The following is a 24,941-nucleotide window of genomic DNA, read 5'->3' on the forward strand; positions in this document are numbered from 1 at the left end:
CCCACTCCTCCACATATACCTGATAAGTGGCCTTAGGTCAGCCACAAGATCTGCTCAAGAGCAGTTTCTGTCAAGAGTTCTCTCAGCTCCACCTACCTCACAGGGTGTCTATTGTGGGGAGGGGAAGGGAATGGAGATTGCAAGCTGCTCTGAGACTCCTTTGGGTAGTGAAGGGCAGGGTATAAATCCAGTCTCCTCTTCTATTGTTCCCAATTTGTTTTTTCTCACACTGTCTTCCTGATTTGCGCCAGAAAATCACTGCATCTTTCAGGACCAAAGTTAGATTTATTTGGGGGGGGGGGATCTGTGTGAGGACACTTCACTAACTTTTTTGTTTTTTAGTCATGTGCCATAATAAGTGACTGATCCAAAATGCTGCTTTTAATTAAGTCAAATCTATCCAACTCTGCAAACAGAATGTTTAAAGTGCCCCAGAGAACCAGCTCAACAACCCCCCCTCCCAAAATACCCTTGTGACTGGTTTTTTTTAAAAAAAATTGGAATATCTGCTCCTGCATCTGTGAGGCTCTTGCCCAGTTTTGCTTCTCTGAGCTGCTCCTTCTTCCCCCCACTGACTGACTGACTGGCCACGAGGGCAGATTTCAATGGGGAAAGCAAATGATCACCTGCAAGGAGAGCCCTTTGGGGCAGGAGAGCTGGAGGTCCCAGGGTCTCCAAGTTTCTTGGAATATCATTGTGTGATTGTCAAAGTCTTCTCAGCCATTTCTGCTGTTTGGAGCCACAAGAGCTCCAATGAGGATTGTGATGGCTTCAGAATGATCTGCACTTCTCTGGCAATCCCCTCAGGAATCTTTCTGACAGGGCAGGGTGGTGCCGCGGGAGGACCAAGGCAGAGAGGACAAGGGTCTTCCCAAAGGCCACCTGGTCAGTCCACGGTCAGCGTAGGATTCATATGGGGGTTTCCTGTTTCCTAGCACAGATCCCCTTGCTACGCTAGCTCTTGGCCACAGGCAAGTGAAGCAGCGCAAGTGAACTCCCCTCCCCCTCTCCCCGAAAAACTGGCGATCCCTCTTCTTCACTTGGAAATCAGTCATCACATTTGATCATCCTAGGCTGGCCACAAACATCTCCCACCTGCTCTTCTATCTTGAATTAGTTCTCGTGAGGTTATCTGTGGCGTCGGAAGGATTCCAGAAAAGACTTCCGCCCAGTCCGGAAGTATGATTCAATCCGCTCCAAAGACCTGCCTTTGGTTTCGGGAATCAGCCATTTGGTGAAGATCAGGTTCATGAAGCAGATGATGCTGAAGAAAAAGAAAGGCACCTCCAGGCCAAAGGATTGCTGAGGAAGGAAACATTCCCAGTGACAACGATGAAGAAGGGAAAGAGAGAGAGAGAGAGAAAGGAAGAGGAGAGGAAGAGAGAGTTTCAGGTGGATCACTGTGTTGGTTTGAAGCATCAGAACAAAGTTTGAGTCCAGTGGCACCTTGAAGACCAACAGATTTTAATTCTAGCTATAAGCTTTCATGCTTATACTTAGAATAAAACTCAAGCTTTGTTTTGAGGAGAGAAGAAGTCCATGTTTTGGGGGGCTTGGAGCAGCAGTTGAGGTCTTATGTTTTCTGGCGGAGTCGAGTGGGGGGACTGGCAGAGTGCCGTTTCTACTAGCCCTGAGATGTGCCTATTAAGTTGGAACCCTCCTGGGATATTCAGGAAGGACACCTGGTGGTCTGGCTTATTCCCAGTGCTTCCCACTTGCTGTGAAATGAGGCTACAGAGCCCCAAGCTGGCAGAAGAGGAGCTGTGCCCTGGAACCCTCCTTAGCTTAAAGTCTCTGCTGAGAGAACGCCAGCAGAGCAAACAAAGGGAGACCATAGAACAGGGTACCCCAATGTGGTGCATACTTTTCCTGGTACTCACAGAGCTTTTATAGAAAGTGAGTGGGGGTCAGGATTTCGCCCAGCAAGGTTCCTGATTGGCCATTGGAGATTTGATTGGCTGTGCAGATTTTTAAAAACGTCGTTTTGACAGCAGCTGCCGCCACAGCTCAAGGATGTACACTGTATGCCTCTAGTTCAGCTCTGGCAGCCATTTTGTAGCTGTCCCCACCACACTATATCAGAATTCCAAAGCCTTGTTAAAAGGCTGGGGCCCCATGGATGAAACATGCCTAGCAGGGATGTGCCTCCTCACCCTCCCGTGCCTGGCCCAAAGCCTGCAGCCCCCTCAGCCCTTTGGCTCATGGCCCACCCTCTCCACACACAGCCCCATTCCTCTCTAGGCCCCAAGGGAGAGTCAGCCTGCTGTTCCCTTTGTGGTGCTGGTTGCCCAGCCTTCTCCACCGCTCCGAAGTCACCTACAGCGCTTGTGTTTCTGTATCAGCCCAGTCAGGGGTGGACAGGGAGATGTTTACAGGCAACATAGGGGACTGGGTCCAGTATTCAAAGCCCCTCTGTGCAGAATATAGCCCGGGCCTTTGTTGCTGCAGACAGAGGAGTCAGCCATATTGCCGGCATGTAGCTGTGGTGTCGGGTTTTCCGCACGAGCAGGAAGCTCTGGGGTCCCTCCCCTTCACTCCCTCTCTCAGAGGCCAAGCTGGCCATGGGTCCCACCCGTGGTTGCCAGCGCCATTTTAGAGAAAGGTCTCATTTAAAAACGGCTGCAAGGGCCTATTCCTCTGAAATGGTGTCTGCAGCCCTGACGTGGCCCTTGGCCACCATCACTTCCAGCTTGGCCCTTGCGAGAGAGTGACTGGCCCAAAGTCACCCAACAAGCTTCTGAGGCAGAGGAAGGATTTCTGACCGGGGTCTCCTCAGGCCTTTCCCCCTGTTATTTCCTCCCCTGGGGGAACCTGCAGGAAGTCATCGCACGTTTGCAAATAGTAGCACCCCATGACCGATGTTCCCTCTAAGCTGCAGTGTTGTGAGCAAAAATTCTATGTTGTGAGCTACTGCATAAATTAGTGTGCTCTGGGGTCATCCTTCCTGAGCTAAGACAAAAATGCTAACTCAGAGGGGACACTGCCCATGACAATTTCACATCAGGAGAGCAGTCTCTCAGAATCTTGCCCACCTGCTCTTGAGACACACACAATTCACGGGCTGCTCCTGTTGACCTGATGCAGAGACCCCCCTCCCCCCGCCCTGGGCCCCCTCAATGCCGCAACTCTTTGGGGAGGGGCTGAGGCCGCTGGCCCAGTTTGCACCTGTGGGGCCTCACTTACCGTAATCGGCAAAAAGGCTTTGGTCAGGGCAAAGGCGGTCAACCAGCTCACCAGCACACACAGGCCTGAGACCACCCCTCGTGCCTTCAGGGGGAGAACCTCTCCCATCATCAGCCAGGTGATGGGGCCCCAACCCATGGCGTAACCTTGAGGAAGCAAAGGAGTCACCGTCATTGTGGGAAGAAGCTGGCAGGAAGGGACCACCAGTAGAGCCCCTCCGCTTGTCCCCCCTGGCCCCACCCTCCCACACAACTCGTTCTTCCAGATAGGGGGCCCCTCTTTGCCCCATGAGTTGTCTTGCCTTTCTTGCCTTAAAACCTCTGCTGGCTGCATTTCTCCCTTGCAGACCGCAGTGTAATTATAACAATGATAAAAACACATAAAAGACCACAATTCCTGGCAGAGGGTTGTGCAGCCACCCCAGAGATGGCCAAGCTGCAGGAGCATTCCATCCGGCATCACAACTTGTTGGGAGGCACCTCCATCTCCCCGGCCAGCAGCAGGGCCAAACAGGCCCTTCAGAAGTTAGGGCTGAGGGCCGCTAAAAGCAGCTGAGTGGGAGAAAAGAATCTCCCCTGGATCTCAGTCAGCTTTCAAGAGCTCCATGCTGGATCTGTCATCCTCCTGGAAACAGGAAGGGTCATGGCACTTACCCAACAGCTGATGGCTTAATGAATTGGTTGTCATTAGGGTGCTATTGGATTCTTGGCTAATGGGGTGACTCTCATGGTTACCTGCGCTCATTATGGATTTCTTTCAGTAGCCCAGCTGGTCAAAGGAGCATGTCTGCCTGCCTGCCCAAGATGGACTCCTTGGCTGAAAACAGTGGCTGGGAGCCTCCAGACGGCATGCGGCCCGCCCCCAGAACAGGGATGGGCTGCGTGCACCCCGGAGGAGCTTCCAGAGCGCTTGTGCACCTCCCAACCGCTCCCCAGGTGCTTCCCGGATAGTCTGGGAAGCACCTCAGCTGGGAAGCACCTCAAAGCTGCCTTGGAATTTAGACACCACTTTGTAAGTGGTGCCTTTCCGAGGCGGCTTCAGTCCAACCCTGGGTGGGCAGCAGTTGGATGGGGATGGGAGACAGATGTGCACGTGTGGATATGCTTTTTTGGTCTGCCTACCCCCCCATCCCTGGGGTGGCTTAAACGTCCCGCCTGAGATCCTCCTTATCTGTTCCTTACGGCTGGATTCAAGACTGTGGGAATTGGTTAATCATGAGAAGCTGCGCTCAGAGGGGGAATTAAGACCAGACAGTGGCATTTTCTGGAATCTTCCATTAAGGGAGATTCCTGATTGGAGCCAAGATACCACCACATGCGAGAGGGCAAAAGCTCTCACAAGGGTAGAGGCCAGAGGGAAGCCATGCTTTGCCAGGCACTGAGAGCTTATGCTTCATCATTATGGACTGCTTGGATTTTATGCTGTACGAAGATTGCCGTCTAATGTCAGTTATTCAATGTACTAGAACAGCTGGCTTCTTTATTTTCTTTGTTGCTGAGCTGCGGAGATGACAATGTATAGTAATACTCACTTTTTAATCCTTTAATAACCCTGTATTTATTTTGAGGCCTGTCTACTGGTGTGTATTTTAACCTGGAGGGCCCACAGTCTGGAGTGGGGCTCAAGGAACGAGGAGCAAGATCCCAGAGGGCTTGAGGCTCGGACAGGGGTCCTAGCAGACGTTGCAGCTGAAAAGTGCTCATTACTGCAGATCCCTGTTAAAAGTTCAGCTGCATGTCTGCAATGTACATACAAGAATTTAGGTCTCAGTTGTGAATGAATGCCTATGTTGTGCAGCGCCATCTTCAGGGCCTGGCAAAGTAACATCGTCAGTGGGGGGACACTTGTCAGACTTGCCTTCTCACCAAATCTAGGCAACAGGGGCCAGGTAAATCCCAAATGGAATGGGCCTTTCTTCAAAAGGATACTACAGCTCATCTCTTCTGCCCTTCCGAGCAGGTCCTCAGCTACCTACCTACGATGAAGGCCATGGTGGCGATCAAGGGAAGGACGCTGAGGCCGCTTGCAGCAGGAGAGGCCTGGCTTGGGTAGCTGCTGTTGACAGCCGTCGCAGAGGCATTGGCAGTGTGCAGAGGGACGTAGTGGATGTAGAAGCCCAGGGTCAGGTTGGAGGCCAGCATGATGGAAGCTAGAGGGGGAAGAGACAGCAGGGAATGCCCACGGCTTCTCCTGTGAGCCAGGGATGGATCTCACAGCCCTCCCCCAGCATCTAAGCCCACTGGCCACCACTTTACCCAGGTCCCCCCAAACCTAAAGTTTGCTCAGTACCGGGGTCACCAATTCCAGGTTGGGAGATTCCTGGAGATTTGGGCTTGTGGAGGGTGGGATTTGGGGAGGGGAGGGGGGGCCCACAGCCAGATACAACACTACAGACTCAGCCCTCCAAAGCAGCCATTTTCTCCAGGAGAATTGAAATTCCCTGGGAGATCCCCAGGCCCCACCTGGAGGCTGGCAACCTTAGGTGTGCCCTAAAAATGACCAGAAATTTAGTTTTGACTTCACAGATAGATCTGCAGAAGTGTGCTCGGGGAGGGGGGGAGAAGTAAGCGGGCAGCACCAGCACCTGAGGCGTAGAGGAGGATCTTTCTCCCTGCTCTGTCCATTGAAGAGGCAGCAAAGATGACGGACAGCAAGCGCACGGCCCCCACGATAACAGCATCGTACTCTGATGGCTGTGAAGAGCAAAGGATACGCAAAACAGAACAGGCCCTTCCCTTTCGACCGGGGGGGGGGGGCGTTCTGAAGAGCTGAGGGACTTGGAGGACCTCAACTGGCGGTAGTTGTGGGCTTTGACAACAGTACAGGTTGAGACACAAGCCCCGCGGCTCATCATACGGCAGCTCCTCCCTTTAGCAACAGCCCGTCTGAAGCCTCCCTCTCGAACTTTTCTCTCGTCAAATGTGATATGGCTGGATCTTGGTGCGTACCCTGACTGGGACAGCCCTGGGTCTCCCTGCACCCCCTGAGCACACCAGCCACAAGACAAGGGTGCCTTCTGGCTCCTGACGATGCCTCTTGTGTTCCAGGCCGCAAATGTGCTCCCCGCTCCTGAGACCCTCTCTGCGTTGTCTGGAATGGGTGGGTGGGGCATCTCTCCAGTTTAGGAAGCAAAGGAAAGGGGGCCTCATCTGTAGCACCCTGAAAGCCAGGGCCGATGAGCACGCTGCAAGGAGGCCTGGAGAAAGGCCGCATCCCTCACCCAGGTCCACCAGCGTAGCCAAGCCCTGTGACCCTCCCTTTCTCCCAGCCAGCATCTGGGCAACAACATCACTGCAAGGACTCCCAGGATGCCCTCCAAGAGATCCTGCTGTAGCCAGCAGACAACCTCCCTGGTCTTGAAGGCATGGTCCTGATCCTGAGCTCCAACTGTCAGGCACTAGAATGCAAAGGAACGGGGCCCTCCTGTGTTGCCGAGGAGAGGGGAGCTGACGCAGCAGACAGATACTTCCAGGGACTAGGAAATGCTGCCCCCCAGGGGCCAAAAATTCGGGAAACCCCAGCCCAAACCTTGGACTCTCCCACTGAATCTTTAACAGGTGAGGTGACTGGTGAGAATGGGATCATGCAGTGGTCTTTCTTGTTTTGAGCGTTCAATTGTGCAGCAAGCTCTCTGGGTTAGTTTCAGCTGGGGTGAAGAAGGGGGCTGTGTGGGGGGGGGGGGCGGTGGAGGGATGGAGCCATGTAGGTCGAAGGGAGAAAACCCCAGGAAGACCCTGAGGAGGTTAGGCCCCAGAGAATGGAGAAGAGGCTGGAGCGGACTGGCCCTTTATCTCCCAGCAGAGTTCCAGGTGGGCTGCAGCCCTGAAGGTCCACACAGGGCTGGCAGGGAGCTGAGGACTGTGGCAGAAGCAGCAAGAGTCCAGGCTGCTCAGCTCAGTATTGGGGTGCTGCAGCCACAACAGGAAGGGTTTGCTCCCCCCAGCAGCCTCTGTGTCAGAACTTGTAACTTTACCTATGTGCTTAGCAAGAGTTATATTCTGTTAGCCCAACTGACTCCATATTAGAAACGTTTACTAACCCTGTAACTTTGCATTTCAAACAAATACTAACCACTGAAGGGTGACTGATAACCGCTGGCAAGCCAGAGAAAGACAGCGGGGTTCCTTCCTCCTTGATGGGAGATAAGGAGCCTGGGAACAGACAACTGTCTCTCTGAGTGTGAGAAGGGATTTATTGTTTTATGTTACCAATGTATAAGAATGCACCGATGGCCTTGGAAGCCATCAGAGTCAACTTGCTTTTTCCATGAACAAGAGTTCTCGAATAAACGGATTAACTTTTGAAACAAAGTGATGCGTTTTCTTTTGAAGTTCCCAGTTCTGACACTCTGGGCTCAGCCTGCAGCAGGGCTGTGTGAAGCCCACGGGCAGGGAGGGATGGCCCCACAGGGAGTGAGGGCGGAAGGGCTCTGCAAGCAGCAGCAGAGGGGCAGGAGAGGGGCACTTACCAGAATGACCTCCGTGCTGGCAAAGATCACCTGCAGGTAGATGAGGATGGGGGTGACGCCGCAGAGCTGCTGCAAGAGCCGCATCAGCAAGGTGATGGCCACCGGCTTGTAGAGGTAAGGGGTTTTGAGCTCCACCCAGGTGACCCGTTGGCTCTAGAAGATGTGGAGAGGAAGGGGCCAGGATCTTTCAGCCATCTGCCACACCACTGAATGTCATGGCACAGCCCTTCATCCATGGCATGGTGCCGCCCCCTTCCCCCACCCCCGCCAGCATCCTAGACGGGCACAAGCTGCTCTACAAACAGCTGCTGTTGCTGACCTCTTTGTGGCCTGGAGGTCCAGGGCTGCAGCTCATTTCCAGAAGGCGGATCAATTCCACAGGAGAAAATGGCTGCTTCGCAGGCTGGACTCGATGGCATTATAGCCCGCTGAAGCTCCTCCCCTCCCCAGGCTCCACCCACAAACCTCCAGAAATTTCCCAAACTGGAGTTGGCAGTCCTCTCATTTGCACATGTCCCTGCAGAGCCGTGAGCAGCTTCCATTGGGAAAAGCTGGCGTTCGAGCATGTGCCTTTGCTGCACATTTAAGCGTGGCACAGTGGTTGCTGGAGTGTCAAACTAGGATCTGGGAGAAATGGATTCAAATCCTCACTCTGCTATGGAAGCTGGCTGGGGGGCCAGTCACCCCCTCCCAGCCTCACCCACCACTCAAGGCCGTTGTCAGGATACAATGGGGGAGGGAAGGACAAGGCGTTAAGCCCTTTGGTGGGGGGAAGAGAAAAGCAGGGAGAACACAGTGGAATAAATAAATCTGTTTCAACGCCTGCTTAATGGCAGAACAGGGTTGGCAGGCAAAGTGCAGCACCTGCACCGTTTGTTTTATTTTTAGAGGGGGGGGGGACACATCATTCACCACTTCTCTTCCACTACGGAGCTCAGGGTGGATCAAGACATAGATAAAAATACGCACATAAAATAGAATACATTCAAAACATAAAAACCAAATATTAAGACTTAACCAAATAGTCCAGACTAAAACTGTCTTCAGCTGCCCCCAAAGACTGACAGGGAGGGTGCCTGAAAAGGCCATGTCACGTCCCCCCCCCCATGAGCATCTTTTATCCATAGGACAGCCAGGAGGGCCTCTCCCTCGACCCTCCTTCCTGGGCAGGAGCACAGCACAAGCTGTTGCTTGACGTTGCTGCAGGTGGGCCTGCTGCCTTGCCCCCTTCTGGTTTCAGGAACATCCAGGGTGGTGGGGGTGGGCGTCTAGCATATAGCTGCAGGCAGGCTCTGGAGGGCACCAGAGAAGTCAGGATGGAATCTTGGGGGGGGGGGGGGGTCATAGGGACAGATTCTGGCCAATTCTTTGGCTTCTTGGCTTTTGAGGCCTCAGTATTAACACAGTGCATTTTTCCTACTAGGACCTATGAAACCTTGGTGGGTTAGCACCCTTATCCCTGGGCCTGCTGTTCTTCTCTTTCAGCCATGGGCAGGGGTATGTGAGTGCAACAACTGAATTCAACAACTGAACATCCCCCAAGCACTGTCCCCCCGCCCCCGAAGAAGCAGCAATCCACTGCAGAGAAGCCATGTTGGATCGGGCCAATGGCCCATCCAGTGCCACACTATGGCCAAAACCCAGGTGCCACCAGGAGGCCCGCCAGCTGGGCTAGAACTTCAGAAGCCCTCCCACTGTTGCTTTCCCCCCTAAACACCAAGAACACAGAGCAATCTCTGCCCCACGGCCTTGCCTTGTTCCAACCACCCACCAGGGCAGACGGTCATTCCACCCCACCTCTGCAGCGGATGTGACTGGATCACTGCCGCAGTGAGCTGGAAGGAGGGTACCTGCTGCACCTCTGTGTGTCCCCTGTTCAGGAGGCAGGCATAAAATCAAGAGCTGGCGACTTCTGAGTAGAGGCAGGTCACTTTTACACATTCTAGAAGTCATCCTTAGTGATTGAGCCTCAGATTTTAATCTGCTTGGGAAATGCTGCTTTAGATTGCGGTCCTCTAGTTGCCACTTTAAATGGGACTTCCTGTTCCTGGGGGGCTCCCTGCATGGATCCCTGTCATCCTCCCCCCCACCCCACCCTGGCCAGGCCTGGCGCGGCGTACCTGCTCCTTCACGCTGTCTTTGATCTGTTCGTACTCCCACCAATAGTTGGCCTCCTGGCCCCGCAGCCAAGTCAAGGCACTCAGGGCTTCGTCCTCCTTCCCCTTGGAGATCAGGAAACGCGGCGACTCCGGCATGAAGCACAGCAAGAGGATCATGAGCAGCACCGGCACCTCCCCGGCCACGGCCAGCCAGCGCCAGTCGAGGACCAGGCCTGGAGGGGGAGCAGCAGCAAGAAGTCACACGGAGAGCCCAGAAAGAGCCTGCAGCCAGACCCGTAACCAGAAAATTTTGGGTGGAGGGGCCCAGGAGATTAAAAAATTGTTGGGGGTGCTGAGAGGTTTGGCTGCTTCTTCCCTCCAGCAGCAGCCCACTCAGCCCTAGCTCTCTCTCACTGTCGCTCTCTCCCCCCTCGCTGTCGCTCTCTCATTCTCACAGTTTCTCTCACTTTCGCTCCCTCCTCTCGCTCTCACACACCCTCTCGCTCTCCCTTCGCTGTCACTCTCTCATTCTCATGCTCTTTCTCTCGCTTTCGCTCCCTCCTCTCGCTCTCACACTCCCTCTCTCTCGCTGTCGCTGTCCTCTCTCTCTCCTCCTCGCTGTCGATCTCTCATTCTCACGCTCTTTCTCTCGCTTTCACTCCCTCCTCTCGCTCTCACACTCCCTCTCTCTCACTGTCGCTCTCTCATTCTCATGGTTTCTCTCACTTTAACTCCCTCCTCTTGCTCTCACACTCCCTCTCTCTCCTCCTCGCTGTCGCTCTCTCATTCTCACGCTCTTTCTCTCGCTTTTGCTCCCTCCTCTTGTTCTCACACTCCCTCTCTCTCACTGTTGCTCTCTTCTCTCTCTCTCCCCCTTGCTGTCGCTCTCTCATTCTCATGGTTTCTCTCACTTTTGCTCCCTCCTCTTGCTCTCACATTCCCTCTCTCTCCCCCTCACTGTCGCTCTCTCATTCTCATGGTTTCTCTAACTTTTGCTCCCTCCTCTTGCTCTCACACTCCCTCTCTCCCTGCTGTTGCTCTCTCATTCTCACGCTCTCGCTTTCACTCCCTCCTCTCACTCTCACACTCCCTCTCTCTCGCTGTCGCTCTCTCCTCTCTCTCTCCCCCTAGCTGTCGCTCTCTCCCTGCTGTCGCTCTCTCATTCTCACGGTTTCTCTCGCTTTCACTCCCTCCTCTCGCTCTCACACTCTCTCTCTCCCTGCTGTCGCTCTCTCATTCTCACACTCTTTCTCTTGCTTTCGTTCCCTCCTCTTGCTCTCACACTCCATCTCTCCCTGCTGTCACTCTCTCATTCTCATGCTCTTTCTCTCGCTTTTGCTCCCTCCTCTTGCTCTCTCTCCCCCCCTTTTCCTCGGGTCCTACTGGCCGAATTATAATATATTGGAGGCCCTCCAATGGAGGAACTCTACAGAAGGAAAGGGGTTTAAATAGATTGGCCTTCCCCTCCAGGCCCCCCATAGCTACGGGCCTACCTACAGCAAGTTTTTGAGGTTAATAAGATTCATACATCCCTGGAAAACATGGACATTTCTGCTGAAAATCAACCCCCTTGCTTCATCATGAACCTAGTTTGGAATCACAATGTTAATGTTTGTCTGCTGCCCAAAGCAACTTTGTGTGGAGGCCACCCCCTCTGAAGAGAACTGTGTAGCACGGCTGTGTTCCACACCTGCTTGGATACTTCACAACCGTCATCATTTGCCCCCAGATGCTATCAGAGAAATCCAGGAGGTGACCACTGACACCAGTGCTGGGTGGCTTCCCTGATGGCCTTGGGTCTTTTCCCTGCTTTGCTCCACGTTGCTGGTGTGTGTGTGTGTGTAGCAGTGATACACATGTTATGATATTGTGCCACATGTTTCCTTAATGACATCTTAAGCACAGTGACACATGCAGGGCTGCACTAGATGTTACTGCTTCCACAGGTTCGACCTATGGGCAGCCACACCATTTTGGAGAAGAATTTGGCCATTTAAAAATGCTGTGAGACCCAGGGCAGAGCAGGACCAGGAAATCTTGTTTCCCTCCCATGCACCTTTTCAAGTGCTGAAACAGCCATGGGGGGGGGGGGCTGTTTTGGCACTTGAAAAGGTGATGGTGGGGGGACGAGATTGCCTGGTCCTGCCATGCTGAATCCAGTCCATGGACACCATGACTTATTTGGTACACAGGCGTAGTTTTCAGGCACAAAGATAACACGGTTGGAAATGCTGAGTTTTGAGCTTAAATGTCAGTCCAAAGGATGCATGGCTCGCCTTCTACATGTCATCTTTCATCCGTGTTTAGTTTGCAGCAAAGCCCAGTCAACTGATGCTTCTTTGCATGCTCTGGTTGCTATTTGCCCAAAGAGATTAATGGGAGGGACTTTTATAAAACTAGGTAAAGTGCACAGCCTTCAGCCCAACCAGACAGCAGCCAGGGAATCCGGCAGAGAAGGATCAGTGTCGGGGGTGGGGGGGCTGGTCTGGTCTGGTCTGACCTGTCCAACCAGCAGACAAGAACAGAGGAGGCAAGAGGTGGAGTGCCAAAGAAGGGGAGAGGGAGGGAGGCTCATTTCAAAGCCTGCTGCACCTCAACTGGGGAATCTCAAGACCCACCAGCCGCCCAGAACAAGGCCTGCCGATCTTGCTCCACCTACAGAGATTTGCACACCATACTTGCCTAAAGCGTAGAGGACGAGGGCACCCAAGACAGCCATGATCTGCGGGCAGGAACCCAGAGCTCCTCGGACCCCAGGATGAGAGATCTCAGAAATGTAGACCTGGGAGTACAGAAGGAAGGTAAGGGGTGTGCTTGGGGACACACCAAACGACTTTGCTACAAGGCTGCCTGGCCAGACAGTATTTTAGCTGCTTGCTCAGGGAACCAGAGTCCGCTAAGCTAGGAAAGTCCAGCTCCCCAACAGACCCTTCAGCCATCTCCCCTACAGCGATCTGGTTCTACTCTGGCTTCTCCCCAACAGGCCAGATTTCTTCAGGCTCTACTACGGTAGCTTTGCTGACCTCCAGGCAGGACTTGGTATTTCCCTGGAGTTACTGCTGAACTCCATCAGTTCCCTTGGGGAAAATGGCAGCTTAGAAAGACAGACTCTGTGGCGTCTCAAGCCCACAGACCTTCTAGTAGCTTGAAAATATAAGGCAATCAGGAAGTCAGGTCCCTACTAGCGTTCCTGCATTCCAGCATATGTTAAACCCTTCTCCACTGTATTCTAATGCATTCTTTTTTGTATTGGCAAACTGGAATGAGATTTCTAATGCTATGCTACATGTTAAGAAGTATATTGGGTGGATAGAAACACCTCTGAGAAAGAGATGGTCTCAGTTTAACCCATGCTTAAGGAGAAACAGAGTAATTAACATTTACCGCTATTCTCACCATCATCCTCCAATTCTGACAAGTTTATTACCTTTTGCTTTTCCCCCACCCAACTTATACTATCCAGGCCAAACTGTTATTCTTTCAATTTGTTAATTTCACTATCCTGCCATTGGATTCTAACTGTATACTATTTTGCATGCTTAACCACTACCCACAAGCTGTATGTAGCACTGCTAAGCGTTTCCCATTTAATTGTCTGACGAAGTGTGCTTTTTACATAAAAGAGCTTCTGTTCTCAATAAAGCTTTGCTGGTGCCACCGGACTCCAACTGTGTTCTGTCAGACCACGGGTCCATCAAAGTCAGTACTGTCCACTCAAACTGGCAGCAGCTTTCCCAGGTCTCAGGCAGAGGCCTTTCACATCACCTACTACCTCCTCCTTTCAACTGGAGATGCTGGGGATTGAACTTGGGGCCCTCTACATGCCAAGCAAATGCTCTGCCTCTGAACCCCACTCACTGCACACAAAAGCTGACACCCAGAATAGAACTTTGTTGGTCTTAAAGGTGCCCCTGCTGGACTCCAACATTGTTCTGCTGCATCAGACTAACATGGCGACCCACCTGCACACAGTGGGCAAGTCTACCTCTCTGCTGGGCAGGGTGCTTTGTGAGAAGCTGCTGAGACCACAGCTGGCCCCAGGGAGGAAGTAGTTGTCAGCAAGAGTCCTTTGAGGCAACAGAGAGAACTGAAGCCCAGGACATTTCCGGCTCTGCAGCCTCTGCCTTCCCCATTTTAAACATTGCTCAACAGAATTCTATCAAGGCATCCAGTAAATAGAGAAGGAAGGAAGGAAGAGTATGGCACAGACAGATATCACTTGCCCTGCCCAAAATTACAGGTCCTCAAAGCCATTGTGTGTGTGTGTGTGTGTGGAAGGAACAAGAGGAGAGCACCTTCTCCACTTCTTTGGCTCCAGAAACAAAGACAGCGCAGGAGCTGCGAAGGGAGGAAAACAATAACTCGGTTCCACTTTAGACAAGTTTGGGAGGTGCTAGGACCACCAAGTTGGGATTGCCCAGAGCCCTGGAGCCAGGGGTGATTTTGACTGGGCAGGGGACAGATCTTTATGGGGGGGGGGTTGTGATCCAGTGAGAAAAGGATCTAGGAGACAGACAAATGCTCATGCAACAAACGTTAGCAACCTAGAGTTGCCAGTTCTGGGTCAGGGAATCCCTGGAGATTTTATGGGTGGAGACTGAGGGAGGGGTGGGACCTTGGCAGGTTATAAAGCCACAGAGTCCACCCTCCAAAGCTGCCATTCCCTCCAGGGGAACTGATCTCTGCAGTCTGGAGATCAATCATAATTCCAGGAGATCTCCAGACCACACCACCGGTTGCCAGGTCTGTGTTGGAATATACCTGGAAACATTGAAGGTGGGGTTTGGGGAGGGGAGGGGCCTCGGCATGGCCCAATGCCAGAGAGTCCACCCTTCCAAGCAGCCATTTTCTCCAGGGGAGCTGAGCTCTGGCAGCTGGAGATCAGCTGTAAATGCGAGATATTTCCAAGCCCCACCTGGAGGCTGGCTGCCCTACAGTCACCCAAGCCCTTCTGTTTGGACTCAGAATCTTTCACTTCTCCCTTACATTAGTGGACAGCCTCTTTCCGCAGCATGTGTGGGAATCCAAACTGGCCCTTCTGAAAGCTCACCTCCTCTGAACAAGACAGTGACAACCTCTCCAACCACTTCACTTTAAAAGCATATGGAAAGAGCTGCAGCTGAGGGGGGGGGGGTGCACACAAAAGCTCATCCCTTGCATAAAATGTTGTTGGTCTGAAAGGTGCCCCGCTGGACTCAAACGCTGTTCTACTTTAAAAGCAAGTTTACGTACAACTTCCCAGTGTGGCGTAGTGGTGGTGGAGTGCTGGGCTAGGATCAGGGAGAACCTGGTTTGAATCCCCACTCTGCCATACAGAAGCTGGCTGGGTGACCTTGGGCCAGCCACTCCCTCTCAGCCTAACCAACCTCACAGAGTTGTTAGGATCTGGATTTTTTCCCTGTAAAAAGAGGTGCTGGAACTCTCAAGCAGGAGATGAAGGAGAGACACACATGAACTTTTAAACATTTTTTTGAGAATTTTGCTCCCCCAAAGAGGTTCCAGAACTCCATTCCACCACGTTCCCCCAGGGGGAAAGCCCTGGTTGTGAGGCTAAAGTAGAGGAGAGGAGAACCATGTTAGTTCTTTCAGTCTCCATTGGGAAGCAAGGTGGGAGGTACACATGAATTATACCAACAATAAAGTCAATGGTTGTGCTGTCTGAATGTGGCTTACGAAGTCAGGTCTCAGAAGGTAGCAGATTCCACAAGACCACTGCTCTCAAGTCATTCTAATTGTCCCCTCCCCACCCGCCCCTGGCTTAGAAGGGGTTGTGGAGTGCAGGCTTCCTGATCAGTTAAGGCCTTCTAGCCAGAGGCCAGAAACGGGTGAGGGATGGGGTGGAGGAGTAAGAAGGAGTCTGGAAAAGCTGGCAGAACTGCTCACAGAAATGGGCAGGGGAACAGTGCCGCCCAAAATCTGAACTTCCGGTATTTTAACGGAACTCCACAATCGTCTGTGTTCTCTATGTGGCATCTCTTTTATGATCACAATATTTGCATTAGAAAAGAGAGTGAAAACCAGTTCCAACTTATACAAGAAGGAAGTATGATGGCTGTGTCAGTGACTAAGAAATATGAGCATGGTGCTTGTTGTCCACAATGGTAAATATCAACAAATTTCTCAGTCCTTTGGATCAAAAGACATACCGATTAAATCAGTTTGCTAACAGTATTTCATGCCAAGGAATTTATGTCAGCACAGAGAACATCAAACACAGCATATTGAAACCAAGGCAAAACAGACCGAATGGGCCACTAAAACAGGTACTATCACCCCATGGAACAGCTGGTTTATACCTATGGTTGCCATCGGGGCCTGGAGATCTGCCAGAATTGCAACACACATCGGTTCCCCTGGAGAAAATGGCATCTTTGGCAAGACTGTGGCATTATACCCTGATAAGGACCCTCCTTCCTCAAACGCTGCCCTACTCAAGCTCCAAATCTCCAGGAATTTCCCAACCCAGAGCTGGGCATGTCTTGGAAAACCAGACTCAGAAGACAGGCGCCAGGTCGCTAACCAGGGTGGGCAGCGTAGTCCATCTTGCACCTCTTCCACTGGCTCCTGCACAGTGTCTGAGCTTCCAAGTGCTGATCACTTCTCACCTCAGTTCTTTAGACAGCAGAGATGAGGCCTTTCTTCAGGGATACCACAGAATTTAGGAAATAAGTCAGAAGAAGCAGGGCAGTGCCTTTTTGGTGGTCGCACTCCACAGGTGGAACTCCTTCTCCAAACCAATTTGCCTGATGGTCTTTAGGACTCATAGAGTTGGAAGGGACCTCTAGGGTCATCTAGTCCAACCCCTGCACAACCCCCAGTGATGTTTGCTCTATGCCAGCGGTGGCCAAACTTGCTTAACATAAGAGCCACATAGAATAAATGTCAGATGTTTGAGAGCTGTAAGACATGAACATCAGATGTTTGACAGCCGCAAGACAAGGAAGGAAGGAAGGAAGGAAGGAAGGAAGGAAGGAAGGAAGGAAGGAAGGAAGGAAGGAAGGAAGGAAAATAGATAGGGAGAGGTGGAAAGAAAGCAACTTTAATTTTAAATGCATTCTCCAACCTTCTGGCTGGCTTAGAGAAGTGATTTAAAGAGAGAAATGCCTTCTCCAAGCCAGCTGACAGGGCAGTGGGGGCTTCAAGAGCCACACAATATATGTGAAAGAACCATGCGGCTCCTGAGCCACAGTTTGGCCGCCCCTGCTCCAACGACAACAACAAAAACCCTCCAGGATCCCTGGCCAAAATGACCTGGAGAAAACTTGCTGCCTGACCTCCAAGTGGCCATCAGCAATTCCCTGGGCATGTCAGAAAGGGCCACAAGAACTAAGCCCTGGTGCAACCCCTCCTGCCTAAGTTCACAGAATCAGCATTGCTGTCAGATGGCCATCAAGCCTCTGCTTAAAAACCTCCAAGAAAGGAAAGCCCACCACCTCCCAAGGAAGCCTTACCGGTATTGAGGCAGATGTTACACCTCCTGCAAACCCCGTCAGCAGCCTCCCCACCAGCAGCATCCAGATGTGTTGTGCACTGCCCATCAGGAGGTACCCAACGACAGAAGGAACAGCAGAAAACATGATGCTCAGCTTGCGGCCCAAGCGATCATTGAAGTACATGGTGCCCAAACCGCCTGCTGCAGCTCCCAAGGTGAAGATCGACTGCAGCACAGAGATAAAACAGGAGAGCATGTGGGAGGGCGATTATGGGACTGAATGCATCTACTGCAGCAGGTGACCAAGAGACGGGGATGTGAGGATCAGCTGCTGAGTTCAGCCCCCTGGAGAAAACTTTCGTTTTGTAAAAACCCCAATTTCCAGATCCCTCTCGGAGGGGCGTTTTCCATCACCTCTGAAAGAGGCTTTGGTCCGCCCCCTCTTGAAAAAATGTACAGCAGATCCGGCCGAATTGGCAAATTACCGACCGGTTTCTAATTTACCGTTTTTAGGTAAAATTATTGAGAGGGCAGTGGCGCTGCAACTACAGGGTTTTCTAGATGACGTTTCCGTCCTAGACCCTTGCCAGTCCGGCTTTCGCCCGGGCCACGGGACGGAGACAGTGCTGGTCGCCTTGGCAGATGACCTCCAGCGGCAACTGGATCGAGGAGGCGTGGCGGTGCTGATGCTGTTAGACCTGTCGGCAGCGTTCGACACGGTCGACCACCGGCTACTGACCCGCCGCCTCGCCGACATAGGGGTCAGGGGGCTGGCCTTACAATGGCTTTCCTCCTTCCTCAAAGGTCGGGGACAAAGGGTGGCAATCGGGGGTGAGCTTTCCCAGAGGCGCACACTAGATTGTGGGGTGCCTCAGGGAGCAGTTCTCTCCCCGATGTTATTTAACATCTACATGCGCCCCCTTGCCCAGATTGCCCGGAGTTTTGGACTGGGTTGTCATCAATATGCGGATGACACCCAGCTCTATCTGCTAATGGATGGCCGGCCTGACTGCGTTCCAGTGAATTTAGACCGGGCACTGCAGGCCGTGGCAACTTGGCTTAGGCTGAGTGGGTTGAAGCTGAACCCGACGAAGACAGAGGTCCTTTGCGTGGGGCGCGGCGCTCTGGGAAGGAAATACCTCTCCCGGTTTTTGACGGTGCGCCGCTGAAGGCGGCGGGCCGGGTCAGGAGCCTGGGAGTCCTACTGGAGCCTTCACTATCAATGGAGGCCCAGGTAGCGGCCACTGCCAAGTCAGCATTCTTCCACCTGAGGCGGGCAAGGCAGCTGGCTCCTTTCCTGGAGCGCCGGGACCTGGCAACAGTGATCCATGCGACGGTCACCTCAAGACTAGACTACTGCAATGCCCTCTACATGGGGCTGCCTTTGTGTCGAACCCGGAAGCTGCAGCTAGTGCAGAACGCAGCAGCCAGGCTGTTATTGGGACTCCCGAAATGGGAGCATATACAGCCGGGGCTGCGTGAGCTGCACTGGCTGCCAGTTACATACCGGGTCCGATACAAAGTGCTGGTTATTACCTTTAAAGCCCTATATGGCCGAGGACCTGCCTACCTGAGGGACCGTCTCTCCCCATATGAGCCCCAAAGAGCACTGAGGTCGGCAGGGAAGAACACGCTGACTATCCCTGGGCCAAAGGAGGCGAAATTACAGAGTACATGGGCACGGGCCTTCTCTGTTATAGCCCCGTGCCTTTGGAATCAACTTCCGGAGGAGGTACGGGCCCTGCGGAGTTTGGACCAATTCCGCAGGGCCTGTAAGACCATCCTTTTCAAGCAGGCGTTTGTAGAAGTTGATAGGATGGCTGTTTAATTACCAACGATTTATCTAGTGACCCCTGCCATAATACAAGTGTACAGATAACATCAGGAAGATCACCGCCGTTTAAACTATGGAATGATCCAGACATTTGGAACTGGTTTTAGATTGTTGTTTTAAATCAATGTATAACTTAAATGTTGTTTTAAATTACCTTATATTGTATATTTTATATTGTATAATTTTATCGAACTGTTGTCAGCCGCCCTGAGCCTGCCTAGGCGGGGAGGGCGGGATATAAATAAAATTTATTATTATTATTATTATTATTATCTTGCTTGCAACTGTGGGGACCACTTGGTGAATCACAGGAACTGGTAGTTGGAGTAAAGGCGGGGGGGTTTGGTGGGGACAGGGTCCTACGGCAAAGACTGATGACTGGGCTCATTCTCCAGGAGAACTAAGGCCTGTGTTTGGACAGCCAGAGGTGGTGGTTTGAGCAATTGCTCATGAACAGCACTGAAATCGCAGGAGAACATCAATACAGCTGCCCACCCTTCCAATCAATTCATTAAACTTAAATACAGTTGCATATTTCCAAAGCCCCAGCATATATGCCCCTTTGAAATAACAGAAGAAGTATGAAATGACATACAATGCGGTGATGATGATGATGATTGCTTTGTTGACTTAGCAAAAACAGGCCCCTGGCCTAGAGTACCCTGTGTACCTGAATCTGATCCTAAGGTTACTGATGATGCTTCTAACAACTGATATAGTTGGTTACCTGTAGTGACCACTGGTGAACCGGCAGGTCTACCTTCTGAAGACTCTACTGAACCAGAAGGGGAAACGGGGACCACACCGCAGGGAGCGACAGAACCTCCACTCATTTTAAGACGATCAGAAAGGAGCACAAAAGGGCCAGTTTGGTGTAGTGGTTAAGTGCGCGGACTCTTATCTGGGAGAACCAGGCTTGATTCCCCACTCCTCCACTTGCTCCTGCTGAGATGGCCTTGGGTCACCCATAGCTTTCATAAAAGCACTCTCAGCCCCACCTACCTCACAGGGTGTTTGTTGTGGGGGGGGGGAAGGTAGAGGAGATTGTGACCACTCTGAGTCTCAGAATATAGGGCGGGATATAAATCCAAAAAATCTTCAACCACCACAGAAATATGGATACTGTGACACTCTGAGATCTACAGAGACTGTGAAACCTAAAGAGAAACCCAAGAACTGGAAACTGTCAAGCATCGGTATTTAGAATAATCAAGCTTTTGTTTGAATCAAAGACTCGTTTTATTGATAATCCAATACTTGCTCCAAGGAACAAAACCTTGGAAGTGATACAGAGTGTCACCCAGCATAGAATCTTAAAGGCTACTTCAAAGGCACAGTTTCAGATAACTTCAAAAGCATAACATACAGATGTGAATTGCAACTATTCTCCTGGTTCCCACACATTCCTAGTCTACTGATAAGGCATATGGATGGGAACTTGGGGGAGAGGCATTTCGCTTTACAATGACAAGATTACTTGCATATCCTGAACTATTGAGAGTTACCAGGTAGGGGGTGGCTTTGAAGAGAAGACTTTATGCGGAATAGGAGAAGAGAAGGAAGAGAGGGGGAAAGAATGAGCACAGAATACATATTGATTCAATAATCAGAAATATCATGCTTGACAAAAACAAGTGTGTGATTTACCTAATGAAGAAAAGGAGAAATGGATTCAAGCAATGGAATAAGAGATACTGTCCATTTATGAAAAAGATGTATGGACTCTTACAAAGCTACCTGCAGGAAGAAAGCCTGTTGGATGCAAATGGGTCTACAAAATAAAGTACAATGATGATGGAACTATAGACCTGTACAAAGCAAGGCTGGTAGCCAAAGGCTATGCACAAGAATTTGGAACTGATTATTCAGAGACTTTTGCACCAGTTATCAATAGTGCTACACTTAAAACACTACTGAGTGTGGCATCATCTAGAAATATGCTCGTAGAGCACCTAGACATTAAGACAGCATTTCTTAATGGGGAGCTATCAGAGAAAATCTATATGGAAATACCTGAAGCTTTTCAAGTCCCTGGCAAAGAGAACTGTGTTTTCAAACTCAACAAAAGACTGTATAGTTTGAAACAGGTCGCAAAAGGTTGGTATGACAAAATAACTGGACTACTAAAGCAACAAGGATTTGAGCAAGGGAAGGCTGAACCCTGCATGTACACTAGACTTAAAGATGGCGAACATCAATACATTCTTGTTTACGTTGACGATTTGGTCATGAGCTGCAAGAACAAAGAGGACATTAAAGACATTGTTGAAAAGCTGAACAAAGAGGTTGAAGTCAAAAGACTTGGAGGTATTAAACACTATCTAGGAATACAGATTGAGAGACTTGAGGATGGAACCTTTCAACTGTGCCAAAGACGAAAGATTATGGACTTTATAGAATCTCTTGACACGAGAGACTGTAAAGAATCTAAGATACCTCTTGAACCTGCATACCTGAGAGCTCAGGGTGGTCAACCACTCAAAGACATTGGAGAGTACAGAGAAGCTATAAGAAAACTACTGTACCTGAGTAAAACTACCAGACCTGATATCACAGCTGCTGTCGGAATACTGAGCAGAAAAGTAAGTTCACCTAATCACCATGATTGGAATGCAGTAAAGAAACTTGCCAGATACTTAACAGGGACTATGGACTTAAGACTGATCACTGAACCTTCTGAGAATCCCAGACTAGTTGGATACATGGATGCCAGCTATGCAGAAGAATCATGCAATTACAGATCAACCAGCGGATACTTGTTCTTCTATGGAAATGGACTTGTAGAATGGACTAGCAGAAAACAGACTATAGTGGCACAATCTACAGCAGAAGCTGAGTGTGTGTCAGCAGCCAGTGCCTGCAGTGAACTTGAATGGATTTTTCATCTGCTGAAAGACTTCAAGATAAAAGAACCTGTACTTATTGTAATGTTTGAAGATAATCAAGCATGTATTGCTATATGTAAAAGGGAAAATAGAACAGCCAGATTTATTGGTATTAAATGTGAGCTACACCAGAAGGAGCTGATTAAAATAGAATATTGTAGTATAGAAGATATGGTGGCTGATATACTGTGCTAGATTTGAACATTTACATGAAATGATGAATCTAGTTGATGTGAATGTTACAGTGAATAATGAGTAATGACTATTGAATGTATAATGACTTGCACATTAGGCACTGAGAAGGGGTGTTGGAAATATGTGTATCTGTATGTCCTTTGCAATGTTCTAAAGTTCCAGTCATTATAGGATTAACACTGTGCCTGATTCCCTATTGTCTGCATGACCTGGGAAGAAGATACTGACTGCTGTCAATCAAGGTCTAGAAGCGGGAAAACCTGTTTTGTCTGTTTGATCAGTTAGTCAAGTGACTTCCTTTGTTCAGCCAGAGAGGTCAAGAAGGAAGAAGTGGTCTTCCATTAAGCATGTGGTTCTCAATGTGGTAGCATGTAGTTCTTTAGTGTTTGTTGTTTTATCTCCCAGTACCCTTTCCCTGTAGAAATAAATATGTTTTTGCTCTTTTATGTTAAATGCCTCTCAGTGATTATATGATCCAGTGATCCATCGCACTGTCTGAGATAAAGAAACAGAATTTCAAACAGAATTCCCTAACACCCTCAGCCATCTTTTTTCTAAAGCAAACTCTTTCCCAGACACTGAGGAGTGCATTTTCAGTCTCCTTTGGATGCACTGTGTGAAATGGCCAAACCCACTTGGGAACCATCACTAAACTGTGCTGAAAGTGGCCCCCAAGTGCATTATGCAGCAGGTGTGAAAGTGCTGGGGCAGGGATGCTCTGTATCCTTGGTGCTTGGGGAGGCAGAGTGTGTAGGGGGCGGTGGGGGGGGGGGGGGCTCCTGGAGTTCTGGCCCCACTGATGGACCTCCTGATGGCACCTGGGTTTGGGCCACTGTGTGACATGGAGGATTGGGCTGGATGGGCCACTGGCCTGACCCAGATGACTTCTCTTCTGTTCTCATGACCACAGCAGCAGCAGCATCTATTTCTCTCTTTATTATTGACTGACTTCATTGACCCGCAGCCTTTCTCCCCAGCAAGGACCCAAAGCAGTTGATTACATGGTGCTTCTCTCCTCCCTTTGCAACACCCTCGCCAAACAAAGTCTGAGCCCAGCCCAGCGGCACCTTTGTGAGCACCGAAGTCCTATCCTGCATATGAGGCTCTGTGTGGAGGTTCGCCTGCACACCCGCCCTGGGCACACTGCCACAGCCTCGCCCTGGGGCAGCAGAGGTTTGTTGTTGGGGCAGCTGTGGCGGCGGGCTGCAGGTTTGTTCTGTCCTCCTTCCTTCCTTCCTTCCTTCCTTCCTTCCTTCCTTCCTTCCTTCCTTCCTTCCTTCCTTCCTTCCTTCCTTCCTTCCTTCCTTCCTTCCTTCCTTCCTTCCCCCCTCCCCATCTTCCTTCCTTCCTTCCTTCCTTCCCTCCTTGCTTACCCCGAACCAGGAGGCGGCATCCTTGGTGAGGTGCAGGTGGCGGAGTGGGGCCCTCTGGAGCGCAGGGATGACGGGCGACGGGTAGACGAGGGCGAAGCCGAAGCTGAAGTTGCCCAGCACGGCGGCGAAGGCAGCGAGGAAGAGGCGGCGGTGGGGCAGCGTCCTGGGATGGGGGGGGGGGTGGGCGAGAGGGGCACATATGGACATATGAAGCTGCCTTCTACTGAATCAGACCCTTGGTCCATCAAAGTCAGTATTGTCTTCTCAGACTGGCAGCGGCTCTCCAGGGTCTCCAGCTGAGGTTTTTCACACCTCTTTGCCTGGACCCTTTTTTGGAGATGCCAGGGATTGAACCTGGGACCTTCTGCTTCCCAAGCAGATGCTCTACCACTGAGCCACCCTCCCTCCCCTAATATGAACATATGAAGCTGCCTTCTACTGAATCAGACCCTGGGTCCATCAAAGGCAGTCTTGTCTACTCAGACTGGCAGCGGCTCTCCAGGGTCTCAAGCTGAGGTTTTTCACACCATTTTGCCTGGACCCTTTTTTGGAGATGCCAGGGATTGAACCTGGGGCCTTCTGCTTCCCAAGCAGATGCTCTACCACTGCGCCACAGCCCCATTCATGGCTCTCCAGGGTCTCCAGCAGAGGTTATTCATGCCTACTTGCCTGGACCCTTTTTGGTTGGAGATGCCAGTGGGGATTGAACCGGGGACCTTCTCTTCCCAAGCAGATGCTCTCCCACTGAGCCCGCGTCCCTCCCCCAATGGCTGCAGGGCGGGCGAGGGGCTGGCGGGGGGGGGGGGGGGCGCCTACCGGTAGTAGTCCTTCTCCAGCTGGCGAGCGTCGAGCTGGCCGCGGGCCTGGTAGTCTTCGCCGGGCTCCCGGCGCAGGAGGGGCTCGCGCACGTTGGCCTCCATGGGGGAGCTCCTCGCCGCCGGCTGCGCTCGGCTCGCCTGGGCTGGGCTGGGCTGCGCTGCGCTGGGTGCCGGGCGAAAGCGAAAGGGGCCGCCCGCCGGCCCGAGAGGAAGAGGGAAGGGAGGGAGGGAGTTCCCCGAGAGCCCAAAGGGGAAGCTGCGCCGCGCCGGCCGAGGAGGAGGGAGGGAGGGGAAGCCGCCCCAAGCAGAAGCAGGACAGCCGGCGAGGCTCGCCCACCCCCGGCCCCCCGCAGCCGGTAAGGGCAGCCGCCGCCCCCCCCTCCCCAAGCCCCCCAAGCCGAGCAGCCTTCAGGCTTGCAAGAGTCCGGGGCAGGGATGGTCTGTCTTCTTGGGGCTTAGGAGGGCTTCTAGTGTCCTGGCCCCACTGCTGGACCTCCTGACGGCGCCTGGGTTTTTTGGCCCCTGTGTGACACAGAGGGTTGGGCTGGATGAGCCATTGGCCTGATCCAACAGGGCTTCTCTTATGTTCTTATGGCTGGGGCAGGGATGGTCTGTCTTCTTGGGGCTTAGGAGGGCTTCTAGTGTCCTGGCCCC

The 24,941-nt window shown here is 51.7% G+C and overlaps 1 protein-coding gene across 1 annotated transcript; it reads right to left on the bottom strand.

Moving 5' to 3' along the window:
* Positions 1-859: 859 nt before the first annotated feature.
* SLC2A6 (solute carrier family 2 member 6) lies at positions 860-24,389 on the bottom strand. Its single transcript, XM_060251450.1, has 10 exons — positions 24,286-24,389; positions 23,470-23,632; positions 17,202-17,408; positions 12,433-12,532; positions 9,772-9,983; positions 7,652-7,804; positions 5,768-5,876; positions 5,159-5,332; positions 3,184-3,329; positions 860-1,302 (listed from the first exon to the last, which is right to left on the bottom strand). Exons 1-10 carry the CDS (start codon positions 24,387-24,389, stop codon positions 1,129-1,131), a joined length of 1,542 nt encoding a protein of 513 aa, XP_060107433.1. The 3' UTR covers positions 860-1,128.
* Between the last annotated feature and the right edge of the window lie 552 nt (positions 24,390-24,941).

This window comes from Heteronotia binoei, chromosome 12, assembly GCF_032191835.1.
Source record: "Heteronotia binoei isolate CCM8104 ecotype False Entrance Well chromosome 12, APGP_CSIRO_Hbin_v1, whole genome shotgun sequence".
In the NCBI taxonomy this organism is placed as follows: Eukaryota; Metazoa; Chordata; class Lepidosauria; order Squamata; family Gekkonidae; genus Heteronotia; species Heteronotia binoei.

Bases quoted from the DNA above. Each gene is read 5' to 3' on its own strand.
- SLC2A6 (XM_060251450.1), bottom strand. From the start codon at position 24,389: ATGGAGGCCAACGTGCGCGAGCCCCTCCTGCGCCGGGAGCCCGGCGAA. The intron at 12,533-17,201 runs GTAAGGCTTCCT...CTGTACTCCCAG, and splicing joins TAACATCTGCCTCAATACCG to GTCTACATTTCTGAGATCTC. The intron at 7,805-9,771 runs GTACGCCGCGCC...CACATCTTCTAG, and splicing joins AAGACAGCGTGAAGGAGCAG to AGCCAACGGGTCACCTGGGT.